Source organism: Callorhinus ursinus, unplaced genomic scaffold (genome assembly GCF_003265705.2).
Source record: "Callorhinus ursinus isolate GAN/ISIS: 27379988/994484 unplaced genomic scaffold, GSC_fseal_2.0 scaffold12, whole genome shotgun sequence".
NCBI lineage: Eukaryota > Metazoa > Chordata > Mammalia > Carnivora > Otariidae > Callorhinus > Callorhinus ursinus.
In genome coordinates, this window is record NW_027397074.1 from 4886161 (window position 1) to 4908119 (window position 21959).

At 38.2% G+C, this 21959-nt stretch overlaps 1 protein-coding gene across 2 annotated transcripts in view; it reads left to right on the top strand.

The window, feature by feature from the left end:
- Positions 1–21959, top strand: part of RELN (reelin) — a 499645-nt gene that overhangs the window by 58291 nt on the left and 419395 nt on the right. For both annotated transcript variants that reach the window (XM_073898696.1, XM_025873239.2), the window contains exon 2: positions 13218–13328. In XM_073898696.1, the coding sequence (XP_073754797.1) occupies positions 13218–13328 (111 nt within the window). The remainder of the gene's footprint in view (positions 1–13217; positions 13329–21959) is intronic.

Sequence of the window (21959 nt, forward strand, 5' to 3'; positions counted from 1 at the left end):
ATTTTGTTATTTTAAGAAGGATTTTAAGGCTCATCATACTAAGTGCCATGTCGTAAAATATTAAGTGTGACATTTTCCATTTTACATATAGGAGAAATATATGTAATTGCAATTTGATGTTATATAAATTAGCAGTACATTTATTCCTTTTTAATAATTTATCCAATCGCTATCAGATGCTATCAATGTAAATGTCATTTAAGTTATATTCTTATTTAGTGATTATTCTTGTCTAAAGATTTTTGGAAGAGCATTTAGTTGTAGCTTATTAGAGGAGCAATTAGCTGTGTGTGCCTGTCCCTGAAAATGTCTGTTACATCATTTATTAAACATTATTTTGTGAATTTTAGTATTAGCAATTTCAGATTTTATGAATTGAATTTTGAAACATGGAACAAAGATTCTTCTGAAAAGGGCCAGGAACAATTACTCAAATGTTATTTTTGTAAACATGCAGATGGTTCACATTATGTCACCAGTACCAAGTAGTAGCACTTACTCTTTGCTCAGTGGATGAATGAGTTGAGCAAGATACACACAAACACACACAAAAACATTAGATCTGACCATAAAGTAAATGAGAATTTTATGTTTGTCCTATATAAGTTAATTATAGAATTTTATAGTTTAATCATATGTATGCCATATGTCTGATTTACTCAATATGTATTTAAATGAATTCTTTGATTTTAGCACAGTTGCTTATAATTAATTAAGTGTATTTAAATGAACATATAGAGATGCCAAATGAGAATACTATGGAAAAACCCTTTTTAAAAAATTGTAATATTTTTACAGTTGTATTCAATATAACTGTTAGGATTTATATCAATTATTAATAATGCTGATTTAGTCAGTTTACAAACATAACAGAGATATAGAATATATAATATATGTAATATGTATAATACATAGCTCTGTCACATAACAGAAATCTATGACATACACATGAGTACCAGCAATGTCACCCTTGGGCATGTTCTTGAACAAGTATACAGTGTTGCAAATATGGAAATATTTTGAAAATTTGTAATGATATATCATCAAACCAAACAAAACTACAAACAAAGCATATATTTATGTCTTGAACAACTTGGAGCACACTCTTGGGAGTCATCCTGCAGTTTGTTAACATGAGTTCAAATTTTCTTTATTTACCCCCAGTCAAAACTGCATTTTATAGGAATTGGGGGGCACTTCGTGTTAAAAAGAAAAAAAATCCAAGAAAGTGTAATAAAAACAAAACTGTTACAGGCCTTTTGATTGTGTAAAGTCTTTAAACACCCGATTATATTGAAAAAAAATTATACATGTGTTTTTTCTTTAGGCAGCTGTGCATTTTATTGTAACACATTTACCTGTGTATATGCTTATGAGAACTACTAGGTGTATTTTTCTCATTCTAGAAAAGCTTAATTAACATCCTTGTGTCAAAGAAAAAATTCTTCGGACTCCTTTGAGAAGGTTAGGGATAAAAAGTCTCCTAAAATGCTTTCTTTTAAGGCTGATCTTTGCTTAAATTTTAAAAAGTTGTGATGTTATTGACAAGGTAGTCTTTTCTTTAAAAAAGAAAGAACAAAAGGATAAAAATTGCTGAAAACCTGAACACCACATTCATCCACAGCACTTTAATAATTTATCAAGTGCAGGGCAACAATATGAAATTTTCATGTATGAGTATCATCCAGTTTCATGTGAAAGTAACATATGAAAAATAAGGTCAGAGATAAGACACAAATACCAGTAACTCTTGTCTACAGTTCTCTAAATTACAATAGGGCGTAATTTATAGAGGAAAATAAATATTTTTGGTTCTAGGAACTAAATAATTTTATCATTATTTGTAGGAATTTTTTTAAAATTCAGAATTACATTATGAAAGTGAAAAGCGGATGATAAAAACATCATTACTATAACCAATTGGTACTCATACAGTGAAACATTGTAGAGTTATGTTTTTCTTTTTTATATTTAAGATGACTAGCTAAGGAATCCGTGTTTAGCATAGATTGGACAATCCTAAAGAGGTTTCAAAAACATTCAAGATCTCATCTCAGGTGCCTATTCTGACATACATCTCCAAGTCTCAGGACAGGATTTCACCTGAATAAGGTAGGTGAGATTTTACCCCAAATGTTAGTGCATTCAGAAATAGTGTGTGCATGTGTGGGTGTGTGAGTGCATGTGTGCATGTGCAAGAGAGAGACAGACGGACAGCCCTAGGGAGTAAAGAACAGAAAGGCAATGTGGAGGCATGGAGAAACAGATTTACTTTACATTCACCAAATGCTGTCATTTAAACTTACTTCCAAAGGGCTTAATTTTAAAATGATAAATTCACAAACACATTTGACTGCACCCATTTTACGTCCTAGGATAAATTTAAAGAAGGGAAAGATCTCAGTGGCTCTCCTTTTATTACTGGTGCTGCTGGAAGAGAAGACTTTGAGACTATGTGTGGTTCATCTGAGTCTCTGAATCCATAATAAATATATCATAAGAGGCTTCCATGGAGATGGACTCTAGAAAATGCTTTAGTACATCATTAAATTTTGCATACAATCAGCCTCCTGTACCTGTCACAATTCCCAGATCTTGCGCTGGGTTTCCTCTCCTTTCAGGGAGAGACAAAGGTGGGAGAGTGTTTGCCAGGGCGTTCTTCCCCTGCTTTCAGAGGTGGGCTGATCCAGAGCTCTTTGACCTTATTATTTTGATCATCAGCCTTGTCCTCCATCACACCACATTTAGTCCTCCCTGGAGGCCATTCTTTCTGCCTCCTTTGTCCCCCAAGGAACAGTACAAATCCATACAAAATGAAAAAGAGGAGTAATAATACCAATAATAAAGGGCAGTGATAATGACTAGTGCAGCAAACATCAGGTTAAATGCATTCTACAGAGAAACCTGCGGGGCATGCTCCCGGGAAACTACGCCCATGTACCTGGGGCCTGGGGGGTACTGCTATGCCACTGCCTTCCAAGGTCAAGCCCCTACCGTTCTCTCAGGACCTGCAGGAGATGCAGGCTGCTGTATTTAATCCAGTCCATCCAGCTTGAGGAGCACGGTTTCCATTTCTAGAGCCTCCTCTTGTATGCTCCTCTTATATGCCTTAGCCCAGGGTTTTGGGTAGTTGTTGGGATACCTAGGTAGGGCAAGCATGACCTCTCTCTGCCCTTCATAAAAAGGCTCACTGGTGTCCATTTGTTTCTGGTCTGCTTTTTTAAGACCTTTGTATTCAGTTTACTACTATGCATGCATGTCCTCCCTCAGAGACTCTTGACCTCCGGTCATTTCTTTTAAATATTTACTGGGATAATTTTTTTTTCTCAGCTGTTGTTGGTTTGGGGGATGTTATTTTTGAAATGGCTTTCTTAACATTTGAAAGCTACATAAAATCATGTCATACTGGAATTAATACATGTAATGAGAAGTAGTTAAGGGATCATGTTTATAGAGGTTTTGAATTAAATTATTATGTATTTTTAGATGGTCTCTATTTCGTACCCAGAGCTAGGGGCACTTTAACTAAAAAGGAAGCAGTAGTTGAACACTCTATGTTGATGAAATTTTGCAGCAAATAAACTCAGTTTATTTTATTTTTAGAGTAATATGTTTGCTCCTCAGGCTATTTAATCTGTTCTGTATTCAAAAGGCAAACAAGTTTCTGTTCACAAGGCAAAATGCAGCAACATTTTTTTTAATATTGACAATATTAGTTCTGCTGGTGTTTTTCCTTTTCAAAATATATGAAAAATAAGAAATAGAAACTCTGCAATTGCTGCACTATCACTAATACTTAATTTCAACATTTTTGCAATTTGCTATCTTCCGATGTTTGTCATCTTGAAAAAGATGGTAACATCATTTCATATATATGTTTCTCTTCTGCACATATTAAAGGCCTTTCCTATAAAGTAGTAATGGAAGATGCTTGAAGTGATCAAAATTTAATGGCCCATACTGCATTTGTAGGCCAGAAGCTTTAGCATGAAATGCAACAGCATTAAACGTCGAAATTTATTTTCTTCCAGACTTTCATCTTACAGTGATTTTCTGCAAGAATGGTATTAGGGTCTTGTTGGGAACAGTTAATAGAAGCTCTAATAGATAATAACTGACTCTGTAATTAGTCATTTCAAGACAGAGGTACTCTCTGAGCCACTGATAAGAATTGAATTGTGTCGCTACATCATGTTTTCATTCTGCTGTCACAGCCCAGCAATCCATATTCATAGACTCCTGGAGCTGAGCTCATTGCCAATTTAACACAGATGTGGGAGCGATATGCACAACCTCCTCAGCCTTTTGATCCCTTCTTATTTCTTATTTGAGGAAATGGCAGAGTAACTTCAGAGTGAGGATAAGGCATAAGGTGTTTTAGTGACAAAATTACTGGAAGATTAATTTGATACGTACCTAAAATACATGTGATTATATATTCACACACAAAGTACACATGGGCAAAAGAAACACTATCATGGTTAAATGTAAAATTCCACCAAAATTTTCTCAGACATTTCTGCTTTTTGAGTACCATAATAAAATACTGCATAGATTTTCAGTTTTTGTGTCCTGCAGGAGAAACCTTCATGTTCATCTACCTCTGTGAATAACACTGGTTCTTTTTTCTCTGTCGAAAGGATGCTGGATATCACAATTTTAGTTTCATCAGCTACCCTATATTCTCAGTTTTATTTTATTTTATTTTGTTTTGTTTTAATGTTATTTTATGTTGTAACAAGTGTTTCTGTAGGGTTGAATTCAATAAACATTGAGCTCTTCCACTGAGCCAAGCTCTGAGGAAGGTGGAGAGTGCTCATGTGTTCCACAGTTTCTGAGAGCTTCGGGGTCACTGAGAGGGGAGAGGTAGCTTCCCCAGGAGATCAGAAGAGACTTTGTGAGAGAGATGACATTGGGATCTGTGCCTGAGGAATGGGGAGGATTTTAACCAAAGGAAACAGGGAAAGTCATTTTAGGTGAGGACTCCCTTTAAAGAAAGACAAGGAGACAGGGAAGTAATGTTCTGGTTTAACTGGGTCAAAGCGTGTTTTCAGCTGAAACAGGGAAATTTGGAGAGAGTGGTTATAGCCAAGCCTGAAGGTCTTTGAAACCACACTGAAGACAGGATTTTAATCTATGGGCAATAGGAAGCTAAAGATGTTTGCTGACCAAAGGAATGATACGATCTGGTAAAGACACATTTGCTTTCTGATTATTAGTAATCATATACATGCTTTATTTTTCCTCTAAAATGCACTGGTAGGTTCAAAATTCTACTTGCAATCTGTAATGTTGATATTGCTTTTTTTTTCCTTTACAATTTAAGTAGCTAGTCCTCTGTACATTTTTTAATTAATTAATTAATTTATTTATTAACATATAATGTATTATTTGTTTCAGGGGTGCAGGTCTGTGATTCATCAGTCTTACACAATTCACAGCGCTCACCATAGTACATAACCTCCCCAATGTCCATCACCCAGCCACCCCATCCCTCCCACCCCCCTCCCCTCCATCAACCCTCAGTTCATTTCCTGAAATTAAGAGTCTCTTACGGTTTGTCTCCCTCTCTGGTTTCATCTTGTTTCATTTTTCCTCTCTTCCCCTATGGTCTTCTGTCTTGTTTCTCAAATTTTTCATATCAGTGAGATCATATGATAATTGCCTTTCTCTGATTGACTTATTTCGCTTAGTGTAATACCTTCTAGTTCCATCCATGTCTTTGCAAAGGGCAAGATTCCATTTTTTGATGGCTGTATAATATTCCATTGTATATATATATACCACATCTTCTTTATCCATTCATCTGTCGATGGACATCTAGGCTCTTTCCATAGTTTGGCTATTGTGGACATTGCTGCTATAAACATTGGGGTGCACGTGCCCCTTTAGATCACTACATTTGTATCTTTGGGGTAAATACCCAGTAGTGCAATTGCTGGGTTGCAGGGTAGCTCTATTTTCAACTTTTTGAGGAACCTCCATACTGTTTTCCAGAGTGGCTGCACCAGCTTGCATTCCCACCAACAGTGTAGGAGGGTTCCCCTTTCTCCGCATCCTCGCCGACATCTGTCATTTCCTGACTTGTTAATTTTAACCATATTTTAACCATTCTGACCGGTGTGAGGTGGTATCTCATTGAGGTTTTGATTTGTATTTCCCTGATGCCAAGTGATGTGAGCACTTTTTCATGTGTCTGTTGGCCATTTGGATGTCTTTTTTGCAGAAATATCTGTTGATGTCTTCTGATTGGATTATTTGTTCTTTGGGTGTTGAGTTTGATAAGTTCTTTATAGATTTTGGATACTAGCCCTTTATCTGATATGTCATTTACAAATATCTTCTCCCATTCTGTCGGTTGTCTTTTGGTTTTGTTGACTGGTTCCTTTGCTGTGCAAAAGCTTTTTATCTTGATGAAGTCCCAATAGCTCATTTTTGCCCTTGCTTCCCTTGCCTTCAGTGATGTTTCTAGGAAGAAGTTGCTGCAGCTGAAGTCGAAGAGGTTGCTGCCTGTGTTCTTCTCAAGGTTTTTGATGAATTCCTGTCTCACATTTAGGTCTTTCATCCCTTTTGAGTCTATTTTTGTGTGTGGTGTAAGGAAATGGTCCAGTTTCATTCTTCTGCATGTGGCTGTCCAATTTTCCCAACACCATTTGTTGAAGAGACTGTCTTTTTTCCACTGGACATTCTTTTCTGCTTCCTCTGTACAACATTTTAATGCAAAAACATAAAAGATATAAAAATTGACTCTAAGGAAATAAAGTCTCCTTGGGAAGGGTTTGATAAATTTATCATAAACATTTGTGAAACCATGAAAAGAAGTAGATAATATGGCAGATTGATGTGTTTAAGTAGATGCTTACCTATTTAAAGTCATTAAAATATCTTATGATTTGATATAAACCTTTGGTGTCTAAAATGGATCACTGGTGGCTCCTGTCATATGGTGGTGATATATTTCAATTTTTATAAAATAACCAGAATTGATAGGATGTCAGATAGAGTTTATAAGAATTTTGCTAATAGGGAACTAGTTCTAAATATCTTTTTTTGCCTTTCTAGCTAGTAAAGTCCAAATTATAGTTCTAACACAGTTCTTGGCTCATAGAAGGTTTTATGTATATCTTTATCTATACACACACACACATATATAGCAATATACATATATTTCCATATATATTACTTTAAGTCTGAATGTATTATGTACTTTCTAGTGCATTTTATTGTTTGGGTTAGTTTGCTCATCTTAAGTGCATTTGTAATACGTGTGTTTAAAATACACTTCTTCCTTTCTCTTTTAAATAGGATTTTTTGGGGGGCGCCTGGGTGGCTCAGTTGTTAAGCGTCTGCCTTCGGCTCAGGTCATGATCCCAGGGTCCTGGGATCGAGTCCTACATCGGGCTCCCTGCTCAGCGGGAAGCCTGCTTCTCCCTCTCCCACTCCCCCTGCTTGTGTTCCCTCTCTCGCTGTCTCTCTCTGTGAAATAAATAAATAAGATCTTTAAAAAAAATAGGATTTTTTTCTGAAACAAAATTTAAAAGACTAGCACAACAAAATTTTAAAGACTAGCACCTATATTCAGCAATTATTCACATTATATAATAAACTTCTTTTCAAGTGAACTGATACTTGGCTAAATATTATTTGTTTCCCATCTTCTTACTATTAGAGCACATGGCTCATAATCTTTGAAAGAGAAAGAAGGGTTTGCATATTAACTGGGCTAGTTAAATTAAGTTAGATATAGGTAGTCCTAATAGTTGTTCATCTTAAAGGTAGTTCAAATGCAAAAACTTTGTACAATTTTCCCCTATCTTAGTGTGCCCAAATTTATACCTTTTAACTAAACTTCTACTTATGCAAAGGTAGTTTCATAAAATATTTTTAAAGGAAACATTTTTTAAATGACATTAGCTTTGCAACATTTTAAATTATGTAGTGGGACTATAACATTCTGAATCAGAAACTTACAAAAATATAAAAGTTGTAAATTTTCCTTCTAGTTCATGTACATAGTAATAATTTTACATTCAGTGATGTGAGCTTCATTTTTTTCTATCATGAGCCATATTGATACTGTGTATATAGTAAACTTTTTTTTAAAGATTTTATTTATTTATTTGACAGAGAGAGAGAGAGAGATCACAAGTAGGCAGACAGGCAGGCAGGGGGAGAGGGAGAAGTAGGCTTCCCACCGAGCAGGGAGCCCGATGCGGGGCTCCGTCCCAGCACCCCAGGATCATGACCTGAGCCGAAGGCAGATGCTTAACCGACTGAGCCACCCAGGTGCCCCCATAGTAAACTTTCAAAACAATTTATCAGAGATCACTCTTCTGCTTTCACGAAGATTATTTCAATTGCCTGGATGGCAGCAGTGTGTGGATGTAACTGATGAGCTAAGACTGGAGAAGGCCAGCTAGTGCTTGAAGGGTGAGTCCCAGTGGAATTAGAGGAACAAAAGTCAAGTCAGGGCACACATAGGAAGGGTAATAACTAGTGCACACTGAGGGTCACATGGAGCTTGAGCGAAAGGAATCAGGAAGATATCAGAGGGTAAGGTAATTATTAAGTGTGAAAAGAGAAACTGGCGGTGACTGATGATGCAGAATCACCCAGGTGAGGGACAGCAAGCCAGGGCAACCTCGATGCCTGAGACAATTATTTGTAATTGTGGGGTTTTTGTTTGTTTGTTTAGGAAACCCTGACAGACTAACCAGAGGCTGCAAGTAGAGAGAAATAGAAGCATTTGATGAAAGGGAAAGCAAAGGATAGAGAGATGTATATTCCTGACGTAGCTGCAAAGTTGGAGTGTCTTGGCATAAAGTTTTCAGCATCTTGCTCAGATTGTGCCTGTGTTCGCTGCTGGTGTTCTCGTCAGTAAAAACATGCAGGCTGCAGACATTCTGAAGTTTCCTGCAAGCTATCAGGGAATCCAAACTGTGTCAGATGTTTTTTGAATGCAGAAGTTGGACCCGTTGTCTTGTTGAATAAAAGGGAACCTGGTGATCGAAAAGCTATGTCTCATATCTCGTAAGAGTTTGGGCAACATATCCTCTCTCTGAAGCAAAGAGACTGATTTTCAGTTCACATATGGATTATGCATTACATCTGTTTAAAGAAGGAGAAGGAATGCTTGTCAAGACAGCAGTTTTTCAAAAGCAAATACCATTTTTCCCCTCAAAAATAACTCTAAACTCCCAACTCTAGCAAACAGAGAAATAGATTATAATCAGTTAGTTTCTAATAGGGAACTCTTCGTTTAGATCATTTGTGTAAACACATAGCCTGTGAGAATGTAGGTGATCTGCCTTTTTTTTACAAATGTCTTCAATTGGCCTCTTGGTCCCGCATCGATCATTTTGCATTCTGGGAAACATTTTAAAATATATAAATAGCCAACTTTTCTTTCTTATTTTTTTTTCCGTGTGGTTTTTCCAGGTGGGATTCATTTGATGTATAAAATCTAGGATTCACAACATACTTTTCCTCTGGAAACGAGTTGAAGACAAGCCAACCTTGTGCCATTTTTGTATGAATGAGTTATTCATTAATACATATTCCAATAAATATTTATTGATCACCCAAAAGTGTCAGGAATTGTTCCAGATGCTTGAGGTGTACTACTGAACAAAACACTTAGGATATCTGCCTTGATGGAGTTCACGTTCTGAAGAATGAGAATGACAGTAAACATAATAAACAAAAACCATTGTGAGGAAATGTATGATTATAATAGGCTAGAAGGTGATGATTACCTGATAATCTGAAGGAGGAGAGTCCAAGGCAGAGGAAGGCGCCGGTGCAAAGACTGGGCATGTCTGAGCAACAACAAGGAGGCTAGTGTGCCTGGAGTGGGATGAGCCCGGAGGAGAGTGGAAGGAGGAAAGAGGGAATGGAGGCAGGTCAGGTAGGACCCTGGGGGCCACTGTAAAGACTTTGACATTGACTTAGCAGGGAAGCTGTAAGCAGAGGAGTGACATGATCCAATGGGTCTTCTAAAGAATTCCTCTGACTCTTATACTGAGAATAGACTCTAGAGAGAGGAGGGTAGAACCAGGAAGACCAGATTGAGGTCTAATGCAATAATCCATGTGAGAAATGAAGGTCGCTTAGACCAGCGTAGTAGTGGTCAGATTCTGGGTATGTTCTGAAGGCAGGACCAATAGAATTTACTGATGGACTAGATGCAGCATATGGGAGAAGGTGATTCCAAAGCTGACTCATCAGGACAGACGGTGGTACCGGCAACTGATTTGGTGCCGGCTGTAGGAGAAACAGTTTTGAGGGACGGGGTAGGCATTCAGTTTTGGTCATGTTGAGGTTGAGACATATCTTCAACATCCAAGTGGGGTTGTTGAGCAGCATCTTGATATATATCTGGAGTGTGTATATATATATATATATATATATATAGAGAGAGAGAGAGAGAGAGAGAGAGAGAGAGAGAGGTATGTAGAGACCTGGACAGGAGACAGAAATTTGGGAATAGTCAGTTTATGGATGGCATTTTAAAGCCAAGAGACTCTAAGGGTAAGAAGTGTTTTTTGCAGTAATTCAATTCTGTTTTCTAAGACACTCAATGTTTAGAAATGATATGTCCACCTAGCCATGAGGTTACCAAACAATCGGTATTCATCTCACTACAACTAGGAATAGGACCAAGCAGGGAGAATAGCTCACCCCATCTGACATTGCACATTATTGTTGGTAATAAATTCCAATCCTCTTATTCCTGGGATGTTTTCACTAGACCTTGCTGTTTCAGCAATATCTTTTGGAAGAGGAGGCATATTAATAACAAGCTGGGGATGCCACTTATCTTGAGCCTGCTGAGGTCACAGCTGAGACTTGATGTAGACTGTTGGTGGAAATGTAGTAGTGCACGGGGAGGGTAGGTGGACCGTTGGAGCAGGCGGCAGGACTCAGATGTGGGCAGTCCAGTGATTGGCTCTGTCTTCAGCGGATGTGAGGAAGGCTGTGAAGGGCTCCAGGTCTCCAGAAGGGAAGAGCAAGGCAGGGCTTCAAGCTCTGAAAAAGGGCAGGGAAAGGGAGGTTTCACTGGTGAGTTACTATATGCATGATTGTTTGTTAAAGAGATAGATACACTGATAGATGGTAGATATATTTCTTTTCACTCTCACAGTGAATTGGATGGTATCATTCTTTTTGTAGATGAGGAATCTGAGCCAAGGTCACACACTGATCAGAGGTAGAGAGGTGAGATTGAGATTCAGGTTTGCCTCACCCCCTAACTCATAAAACTTGTACTTTTTTAGTTTCTTGGGAATAGTAACCATGGTAGAAGCATAAAGGAACGGAGAGGAGTCCACAGGGGCTATATTTGTGCATTTAACGCAGAATTGCTGCTGTCCCTGCTGGACTAGAGTGGAGTGGATTGAGAGGAGGTGGGTAAAAGCGGGGTCCCATGGGTCCACAGTGAGAACTGCAGGTTGGGTCTGATTTGCTGGAAAGGGCAGCCTAAGACACTTCCGTAGAGTCCAGAGGCTAGTATAGTTAATTTAACAGAAAGCAACTTCATTCCAAACCCCACTGGATAGGGACACAGAAGCTGTTTAAGCACTTCTTACCTTGGCCAGGATAACTCACTGAACCAAAGGGTGGAGGCAGCAGTAGAGCCGACGGTGCCCGGATCCCATCCCTTACCCGGGCTAGGGCTCCATCCACCATGCCGTAGGAGTCACCTCTCGGCCACCCTCAACCCTCTTCCTCTCTAATAACAGTGACACTGAGTCCTGCAGCTTTTACTTTCCTTTTCTTCAAATACTCCTCATGCATGTGAATAATCTGGAAAATAGTGTATTCAACAAGGGTTTGGTCATGTCACTTGGCTTCTGTGGCATTGGGAGTTGGGGAGGGTGTGGTGTGCAGGCAGAGAGAAGACAAGAGAGATGCTGGGTAATCAGCATCAAACATGTTAGATGATATCAGATGGTCCTGAACAAGGTTCTAAACCGCTCTGTGCCACAAATTCCTCATTTGTATCCTGGGAGTAATAATAGTACCCCTTTTATAGAAACGTTTTGATAATGAGATAATACATGTTAACTACTTAGCTCAGTGCCCAGCTGAGTGGTTTACGTGCTAGCGGTCAAGATATTAGCTATTATTAAAGAATGTGGAGGTGATTTACTCCAATATCCAGTGCTTTTGTGGGGGTAGCATGATGTCAGGCTGTTCTGTTGATCTACGAGCCTTGTTTTATGCTTTATAATGTGGACGCTTCAGACCCTTTAGCTCTATTCACTGGATTCCCTGGAGTTTAATTTAAACATTCTCATTGAAGTTAATGTGACTCTGGCCATTCTCCTAACTGCCACCGAGCATGATGACAGTCTTGTACTGTGCACTGCCAAAATAATACTACCTCTTCCTGGCTGCTTCCTACCAATGGCATCATCTTAATCTTATAAAACCAACGCAGGAGAAAATATTATGTCAAGGTGGAAATTATAATCATTATTTTAGGGTGGTGAGCAAGACAAAATTGTAAGAAGCCAAACCTGAGTCGCATACAGATACATTGTATTTGACCCTTTTTTCCCAGGAACATCCTGATTTTCTGGTTATGAAACCATTTGGACTCCTCTTGCAGACTTTGTTCTGGAACTTAAGGCATGCAGTGGTCTTCCTTCTTTGTTCTCAGAAGGAAAAAGACTAACTGTCTTCATGCAAATTAGTCTGCTTTTGTTGAAAAACTTCAGGGGATTCATCTATGAAATGTAGACACACAATTAGAAATACAGTGCAACTTACTGTTCTTCTTCCAGCCGATGTAAGATTGTTTCCCACAGTATGGAATACTTTAAAAAAAAAAGTGTTTAATCGCAATGCCAAAACTCCAGCAATGCCTTTGACTGCCTTCAGGGGTGGTGATGGAGGTGGGGAAGCTAGCTATTCAATACTACATTATTTTCAGATGATTTTGCATATAGCTGGGGAACGTGGAAATGAATGCAGGAAGATAGATCTAATGTACTAAATTTAGGACCAGCAATTACAGCTACTGGAGTTCTGAGCTTCTTTCTGCTCCTCTGCAATTCCTAATATAAAGAAAATACTAACTACCAATAGTATAAAAATAGTTTTTTAATAATGAGTAAAACTGTTTTGACAGTGTTTAACTCTTCAGAAATGTATCTCAGTATTCTGATTGTATTGATTGAGGTTTCTTTTCTTTTTCCCTTCCTGCATTTCAGTGACAATTTCAACAAGCACCTTCTTTGACGGCTTGCTGGTGACAGGACTATACACATCTACAAGTGTTCAGGCTTCACAGAGCATTGGAGGTTCTAATGCTTTTGGATTTGGTAAGCTGTCCTGACAATAGAAATCAGTAATTGTCAATGTTTAAACAATTACAGGTCTTGTTTTTTGAAACATCTGTTTTAAAAGGATCAGACATTGATGACTTCAGAGAAACTAATCTGAAGTGTTTTTTGTGTTGTTTGCTTGAAATTAGGTGAATTGAAATAAGTCATGTGAATGTACAGCCAACCACAAGCTTGGTGTGACAATCTTTCTCTCCCTCTCTGTCTATTGACGCTATTATACTTGGTCTTGGGGAATCAGGTAGATTTCTATGTTCTGTCATTTAGGTTGCTGGAATTGGAATTTACTCCGATGCCCATGCAATTATTCCATAACCTGTTTTTTTAAAGTTTTATTATTATTGTTTTTAAATGAACTCTACCTCCAATGTGGGGCTCGAACTCATGACCCTGAGATCAAGAGTTGCATGCTGTGCTGACTGAGCCAGCCAGGTGCCCCTCAACAAGCTGTTTTTATAAACAGTTCTTACGATCCTGGATTAGGTGAAAAATGTCACGTCAAGTTTGGCAAGGAAGCCTTGCACAAAGTGGAAGGTAGTAATGATTGTTAAAATGATTGAATTCTATGAGTATTCATGAAAGAATGTGTTTTAATATTTAATGCCCTTACATGGAGTCCTTGTCCTTGAATCAGAGACTTGGCAGGTTACTTAAATGGGGAAGCAGAAGGCTACATGATTGTTACTGAGCCCAGAGGATTCTCAATTTTGAAATCCCTGGTTTACCCATTATGCGGTAAACATGCCAAGCTGGAATTAAATAGTCCCTTTTCAGCATCAAAAATGCAAATTTAATATCTCCGTTTATATAAGACATGAAATCACTGATCTTACTTTGAAATTGGAAAACTGCACAAGACTCCCTACATTGATATGAAAAAGATAGAATTGCCTTATTAGAGTCAGCCATGTGTTCAGCGTTTTATCTTTTCTGGGCTATTTATTAAATAGATAATTTTTACCTACTTTTGATAAATAATAGGACACCTCCTCTGCACCAAGTCCTAGCAATAGCTGTGTCCAGGTGACTCATTGATTGATGTCAGAGCAGTCCTGCTGATGCCCCATTGTCACCCTGCCGGCCCAATACGAGACTCACAGCCTCGCGGCTTCACGGAACCTGGAAGTCATTTAATCCTCACTTTAAATTATTTGACATTGAGAATTTGCCCTATTTTTAAAAGATCTCCGATAAGCTTTTACAATGTGTTAGTAACTATTTCTAAGTTCTAATCCTCAAGAAAAAAATATTCTTCGGTCTAAAAATTCCACTTATTTAGCCCCATCCTTTTTTTGCTCTGCAGCAGTGAAAGGTCAGCTTACGTTCCTATCGACGTACATAATATATATGATGTGCTACCTATTACGTTACAACAGGACTCACAAGCAGGGTTGCCACATTTAACAAATAAAAATGTGAAGGCCATCTGGTTAAATTTGGCTTTTAGATAAACAATTTTTTTTCGTGAAAGAATACAGTATTTGGGATAAGGTGTTCTGGGTTCTCCCTTAGCAGAATTAAATCAAAACCTCAGGGAGTGGGGTGTGGGCATTGGTTGTTTTTAATGTCATTTCGGTTGCTGGATGGGGATGTTGCAATATTCATGCAGGGCTGAGAAGTGCTGTACTGGGTTGGTCCAGATCTGGTAGCAGCAGCCCCTGGAACCTGTCACTGCAGGGTTCCAGCCTGTCTCTAGACTCAGTGAGTCAGATATGCTGGGGGTGAGACCCAGTGACCACTTTCTAAGAAGCCGTCCTGGTGATTTGGGTACACACCAAAGTTTGAGGACCACTGGTCTACATTCATTAAATGGGAGAGATAGACATTATTTAACTGACCGTATACATAACATAATAGCAAATCTTGCTTAGAGGCAAGCTTTCAGAAGTCCTGAGTGCTTGAAAGGTTATGCCAGAGAAATGAGCTCTGGTTGGGAGTGAAATGGCATGGAGGTAGGAGAGGCTTTCCTAAGGAAGTGGTGTTGAGTGGAGATGTAAGTTTGATTTCCTCTTCTGTGAAAGGGGTTGGTAAGGCACCTGCTTTATAAGATTCGTGAGAATTAAAGGGGGTTATTTACATGAAGCCCTTTAACACATAGGAAACACTCAGTAAAACTAGGGATCCCATAATTTTCCTGATGACTGAAGCAGCTGCTTTCCCTAGCCCAGGAGTTGTATATACCTCCTTTGAGAGGCAAAAAAACAGTTTTTAGGAGGAATTAATCTGGGGTTTGTAGATCCAGATGATTCGAGAGGACTTGGCTGAATGAAATAGCTATCACCAGCCACACTGGAGCCTTTCCCTGAGAAAAATCATTAAATCTCATTTATAAGTATGTTGTAAACACATTTGGAAAGGACACATAAAATGCAGGTGTCATATTGCCTCTGATTTTTGCTAGGTAAGACAAACAAAAAACTAGGAATGCAATTGTTAGAAGTTATTTTTTTAATTAATTTTATTTCAGAGAGAGAGAGAGAGAGCAGGGGGAGGGGCAGAGGGAGAGGAAGAGAGAGAGAATCTCAAGCCGACTCCACACTGAGTGTGGAGCCTCGACTTGGGGACTTGACCGACTGAGCCACCCAGGTGGCCCAATTGTTAGGAGTTATTTGAGACACCTGGGCTTCTAGACATTTTCTCTGGTGACTTTGAAAGCTATAGAAAGGCAGTTTCACTTGAAATAGAATGTTTTTTGATTAGCTTAAATTGCAGTTAGTCTCCCCATCTCCATGAAGCCTGTATCATGAGGTTGATGGTCTGAAGAGGCTTCAAAACTTGAAGTCCACCCATGGTCTTTTGACTTCCGTAACCACAGCTCAGGCCTACCACCAATCGGCCTTTTTATAGGACATAATTTTTACATGGATGGATGGATAAGTGAGATCTTTTGTAAGTTCCAGTAATAGCCACATAAGTTTACATGGATTTATATGATAGTGGTAAATTCCTTTAAAAAATTTAATCATATACTTCAATATTATTAAACAGAGTTAATCTTTGGAAGTGATGTTTTTGAATAGAGAGTAGGAGATAGTTTAGATAAATGGTCACCTTAGAAAACAAAAGCACATTAATTTTTGGTATTTGACTTAAGTTTAATATATTCTTTACAATTTAAGAAAATGAAGATCTGAGTAGGGTGCAGATAAGAAAAGAGGAAACTCTTACAGAAGGTAAATTGTAAAAAGAATTGCTGCTTTTTGGTAGTTTAGTATTACAGTAGGATCAGGCTGAAAAAATGTGGCATTCTTTGATCTAGAACAAAAGAGTTATTGAATACGTAATCTATCATTAGGCTCTGACTTAATTGATGGAATGTTAAGCAAACTTGGTTTGTTTGGCATTTTCCCAACATAGCACAGGATTAGGGTGGGATATATTTAACTAACTGTGTTAAATAAGACAAAGTAAAACATCAAGTTGAGTCTAAAAAGGACTTCTGAAAGTTTTTTCCTTTTATAGTTAATTTTAATTGTACTAATTACATGAAAGTCATAGCCTGCTCCCTTTTAAATATAAAATGTGTGTGTGACCGGCCAAAATAAGACTAATTATTCTTAAGATACTGTTGTATAAGTGTATTTCCACTAACATAACTACAGCCTATTATGCAAAACCAGAATTCTTTAAAATGCATGCCTCACTGACCAAAAATAGACAAATGCCTAATAGCCAGAAATACATTAAAACAATAGCAATGCAAAAGCTGACTATATGCCAACAATGCGTGATTTGAAATACCTCATTTTGCTTGTCAATATAAGAAAACATGCTGCCCTAGGGAAGAGTGATGTTTAATTATGGATATCTCTTTGTGCATCCCAGAAGAAAAAAAAAATGCTTCCTCTTGTCTTTGGCATTGAATTCCAGCTCAATCATGTAAATCTTCAAGGCTCTTTGTGGTTGCTCAATGAAAGGCTATTTGAATAGCCTTTCATACAAAATTATTCCTTTTCCAGAGGCTGAGATGCATTTTACTCAATATTTAGTATTCTGGCTCTAAAAGCATTTTACTCAGTTTTTGGTATTCTAGCTCTAAAACTGGAGAACTGGGTTTGCAGGTCTGACGAGTAGCAGCCACACTTCAAATTGTTAGACCTTGCATAAATTAAATGTTTGTGCTTTGCCATTACTAGATCATTGTGCTCAGCTAATACATGAGCCATTTTAACAGTTTTTCATGTAAACTTTTGTAATTTTCTATATGTTTCCTTTCCTTTTCCTATAATAATGAGGCATTCTGGATCCAATCGTTTGTTAAATTACAAAATTCCTAAAATGGCAAGATTTGATGAAATCCAAGTTTGGGGAGAAAATACGGTGAATAGATCCAAGATTTTTTCTTTCATGTTTTTAATGAACATTAAGCAACTAACCTAAGAATTTAATATTTTCAATATTATTTTTAAAACATGGTAGAATTTTTAACTTAATAATCTGATTTGTTTTTCCACTGTAATCTGACACTCTAACTTTAGATGAATAGGGATATATTTATAAAACACATTATTTAAGTGTTTTAAGGTTTAAAAATTAGTAAACTTTGTGTTGGTCACTAGTTAATAAAAATGCATACTTTACCAGTAGATTTTGATTGTATGTTAATGTTTCATTGCCATGATGCAAATTTTTGTCACTACTTTGTTTTATTGTCATTAAAAATAAAAATACAAGCTTTGTTTAAGCTAAATTTTGGTTATCATTCACATTGAAACTAAGTAGAACCTTTTACAACTTCTACAATTTTACTAGTTGTCACTAGGAATGTAGATTCCTGGGCATTAAATACAGTTCAATCTTAGGTGTCCTATCCTTGTGCCTTTGAGACACACACATATGTTATACATACATATATTTAGGCTTTAAAAAAATATAAAGAGGGGACAGCCACTAGGAACTTCATTAAATAGGGTTCTCTATAGTAATGCTATTTATTTACTGGCCTAAATTAGGCTAAATTACTCAGAATGATCTTGTTAAATTTATTTCGTCTGTCTTTACAAAGAAATGCTTTGTAACACGCTTGAGGAATTTTAAACATATTCAGGGATTTTGAAGGCATGACCTTTTATTGGATATGGTAAATGATCTATAGTTAACAAGAAGACTTTAGGTTAATTAAACAAATTGCTGTAGTCAATGGTACCAGGAGCATAGCTGACAAGAGTTGAAATTGCCATTAATTTTTCCTATTTACTGGGTATTAACCTAAGTTTGGTCTTAACTCATTAATTTGGTCTCAATTCCATTTGCATATGCCAGCATTACCTTCATTAAGAAATAGTATAATGTAGTTTGTATTTGATATATGACTAAGGAATTCAGGGATTATTTCCCAATTTCTAAATAACGAAAAAGAATCATTTACTAGAATAGTGGACGTGATGAATATAAAGTTGTTGAATTAGTCAACAAATTGCTGAAGCAAATGTTGAGCAGCCTGAGCTTTGGGCCAAGTGGAGGAGTTAGGAGAAAAAGACAGCTCAGTGCAGGGGTTCGTCACATGACCTCCAGAGCGAGGCAGCTCAGGTTCCACACTCCCCTGCCGCTGCTTCTTCCTAACTTGGGCCACATTCTTTCTTTCCCTAAGCCTCTATGTCTGCATTTGTAAAATGAGAGGCACCTCGTTCACAAAATTGTTGAGTGGATTAAATGAGTTGTCTCTTTAAGTGCCTAGTATATGTGCTTAAAATAGGTATTATTTATTTGTTTTAAAGATTTTATTTATTTTAGAGAAAGAGAGAGAGAGAGCAGGAGCAGGGGGAGGGGCAAAGGGAGAGGGAGAGACAGAATCTCAATAAGACTCCCCACTGAGCATGGAGCCTGATGTAGGGCTCAGTCTCACAACCCTGAGATCATGACCTGAGCTGAAACCAAGAGTTGGACATTTAACCAACTGGGTCACCCAGATGCCCCTTTTAAAATAGGTATTATTTAAAAACTCAGAAAGAAGTGAGAATTCTATCTCTGAAACAGCAAATAGAGTGAGAAGATAGTTTCAGCGGCAGAATGTTTGAAAGAGGAAATTTGACTTTAATTTGGATGGCAAGCAACACATGCAGTTTCTTACCATAGAATTTAGAGCTGAAATGGACCCTTCGTAGAGCCTGGCTTAGCCCCTGCCACAAAGTATAGGTAAGGAAGCAAGGCTTAGGAAGGGCAAGTAGTGGCTATCACATCAGATGGTGTAAGGGTGATGAGTAAAACCGGTGTTCTGACATCATATCCAGTTCTCAGATACTTTTTTTTGAAATATAATTCACATACCATAAAATTTACTATTTTAAGTATACATTTCAGTGGTTTCCAATATATTCACAAGGTTGTACAACCAACACCATCTAATTTCAGAATATTTCATCACCTCCAAAAGAAACTCCATCCCCGTCTAGCAGTCACGCCCCAATCCTTGTGCCCACCTCCATGGAACTCTCTATTCCCTCCTCCATACTTCAGTCTCTGCCCTGACCTCCATGAGCCATCTCTAACAATCTGCTGACAACAACTGATCTACTTTCTGTCTCTATGCATTTGCCCATTTTAGACATTTCATGTAAATAGAATCATACAATACATGGCCTTCTGTGTCTGGCTTCTTTTACTTAGCATCATGTTTTCTTTTCTTTATTTTTAAGATTTTATTTATTTATTTGAGAGAGAGAATGAGAGAGAGAGAGCACATGAGAGGGGGGAGGGTCAGAGGGAGAAGCAGACTCCCTGCTGAGCAGGGAGCCTGATGTGGGACTCGATCCAGGGACTCCAGGATGCCTTCCTGAGCCGAAGGCAGTTGCTTAACCAACTGAGCCACTCAGGCACCGTAGCATCATATTTTCAAGGTTCATCCATGTTGTAGCAGATACCAGTATTTCATTCTTTTTTACAGCTAAATAATATTCCATTGTATGGCTATACCACATTTTGTTTGGTAGATGGAAGGTTGACAGTTCCCAGATTCTTAAAAGGAGTTAGAGTTGTGCAAATTGGGAAAGAAAAAGTTTAAGGAGAATGCAAAGCAATTGGGAAAACCAACGCCCTTCAGTACTTACCAGCTGCTCTAAAACCTCTGAAGATCAAATTGTGGCGTCTGTTCTGTGGCTTAGACCTGAAAATGATTTAATCTAAAAATCAAGATGAATTACTCCACTGCCCTCCTTCCTGCCATTCAAGGGAGATAGGCCACCGTGGCATGATTTTACCCTAACTCTTTGGCCCCATGTAAACCACAAGTGAGATACCCAAACCAAGCTGAGTCAATCAGATTTACCAGTACAGGAATTTGGAATCAAGACTCACCAGCCCCAGTCCAACTCTTCATGTGCTAATCAAGGCACGTGTAAACATTTGGGAGCTCTGGGCAGCCATCATCCACAAGGGCTCAGAGGAATGCTGTGCAGGGAGAAGAGAAGGGGAGACAGACAGAATGTTGCCTGAGGTGCCAAAGCTTTCCAGGCTCTTATTTTGGGCTTTCTTCCCATCAGGCTGGGATATTCTTGGGTTCTAAGAAACAATAATAAAAATAGCTAACATTTATCAAGCACTTGCTATGCGGCAGGTGTGTTGCAGGTATTAACTCTTTTGATCCTAACAAAATCCTACTAATTATCCTCATTTTATAGATAAAGAACCTGAGGCACAGGGAGGGTAAGTAGCTTGCCGAAGATCACACATGGGGAGTTGCAAAGTCATAATTAAAACTCGGCTCTATAGTCTCTCCTTAAGTTCCCCTTACAGCCCAAGCCCTTTGAGTTGGTTTCTATTACAACCAGGAGAACCTTGACTAAAAGAAGGCCCTCTCTGCTATAGCCCAGCCTATAGGGCTCCCAACTCTTCCTTCCATACCTTTATAGGCACATACATTCCCACCACACGTACACATACACCTGTGCACCAGTCATAAACAACACACAGTTGCAAAATCCCAGCTGCATTAAACTTCATGCCTTTGTCTATAGTGCTTGGGTTTTCTTCTGGTTCTCTCTGCTGGGCAGACATCCCACCACCTCTCAGGGCCTTTGCCTGACTCACCTCCTCTGTTGAGCCTTTATGACCCTCCTCCCTGCTCCTCCCTGGCGCCCACCTCCATGGAACTCTCTATTCCCTCCTCCATACTTCAGTCTCTGCCCTGACCTCCACGAGCCATCTCTAACAATCTATTGAATTTACGTGTTTAAAACCTTTATACCTCTTTGAGGACAAGAAATGTTCTAGTCCTCTTCACTCTTACGGCACATAATAAGTGCTCAATAAATATTTATTGAATGAATAAACCAGTACAAATCTTTGAATATTTGTGGGGTACTTCACTACTAGAGCTGACATCAGTAAATGCATGTATGTGCACAAGTGTCCTGGTATGGACAAGAGAGTGAATATTACTGTCTTTAACTTTGAGGATATTTCTGAATCTATATATGTACATATAAATCTACCTATCTATACATTATATTTAAAACTATGCAAAAATATATAAATTTTATCATCAGAGATTCTGGGGAAATTTATTACCCTGCCTACCACTTTGTTCCTTTTTTTCCTGGAGGTGACAGGCACCCATGCCTTTAGATATGAGAGAGACTGATGAAGTGACTTCTTTAGAATCAAGAGATAGGA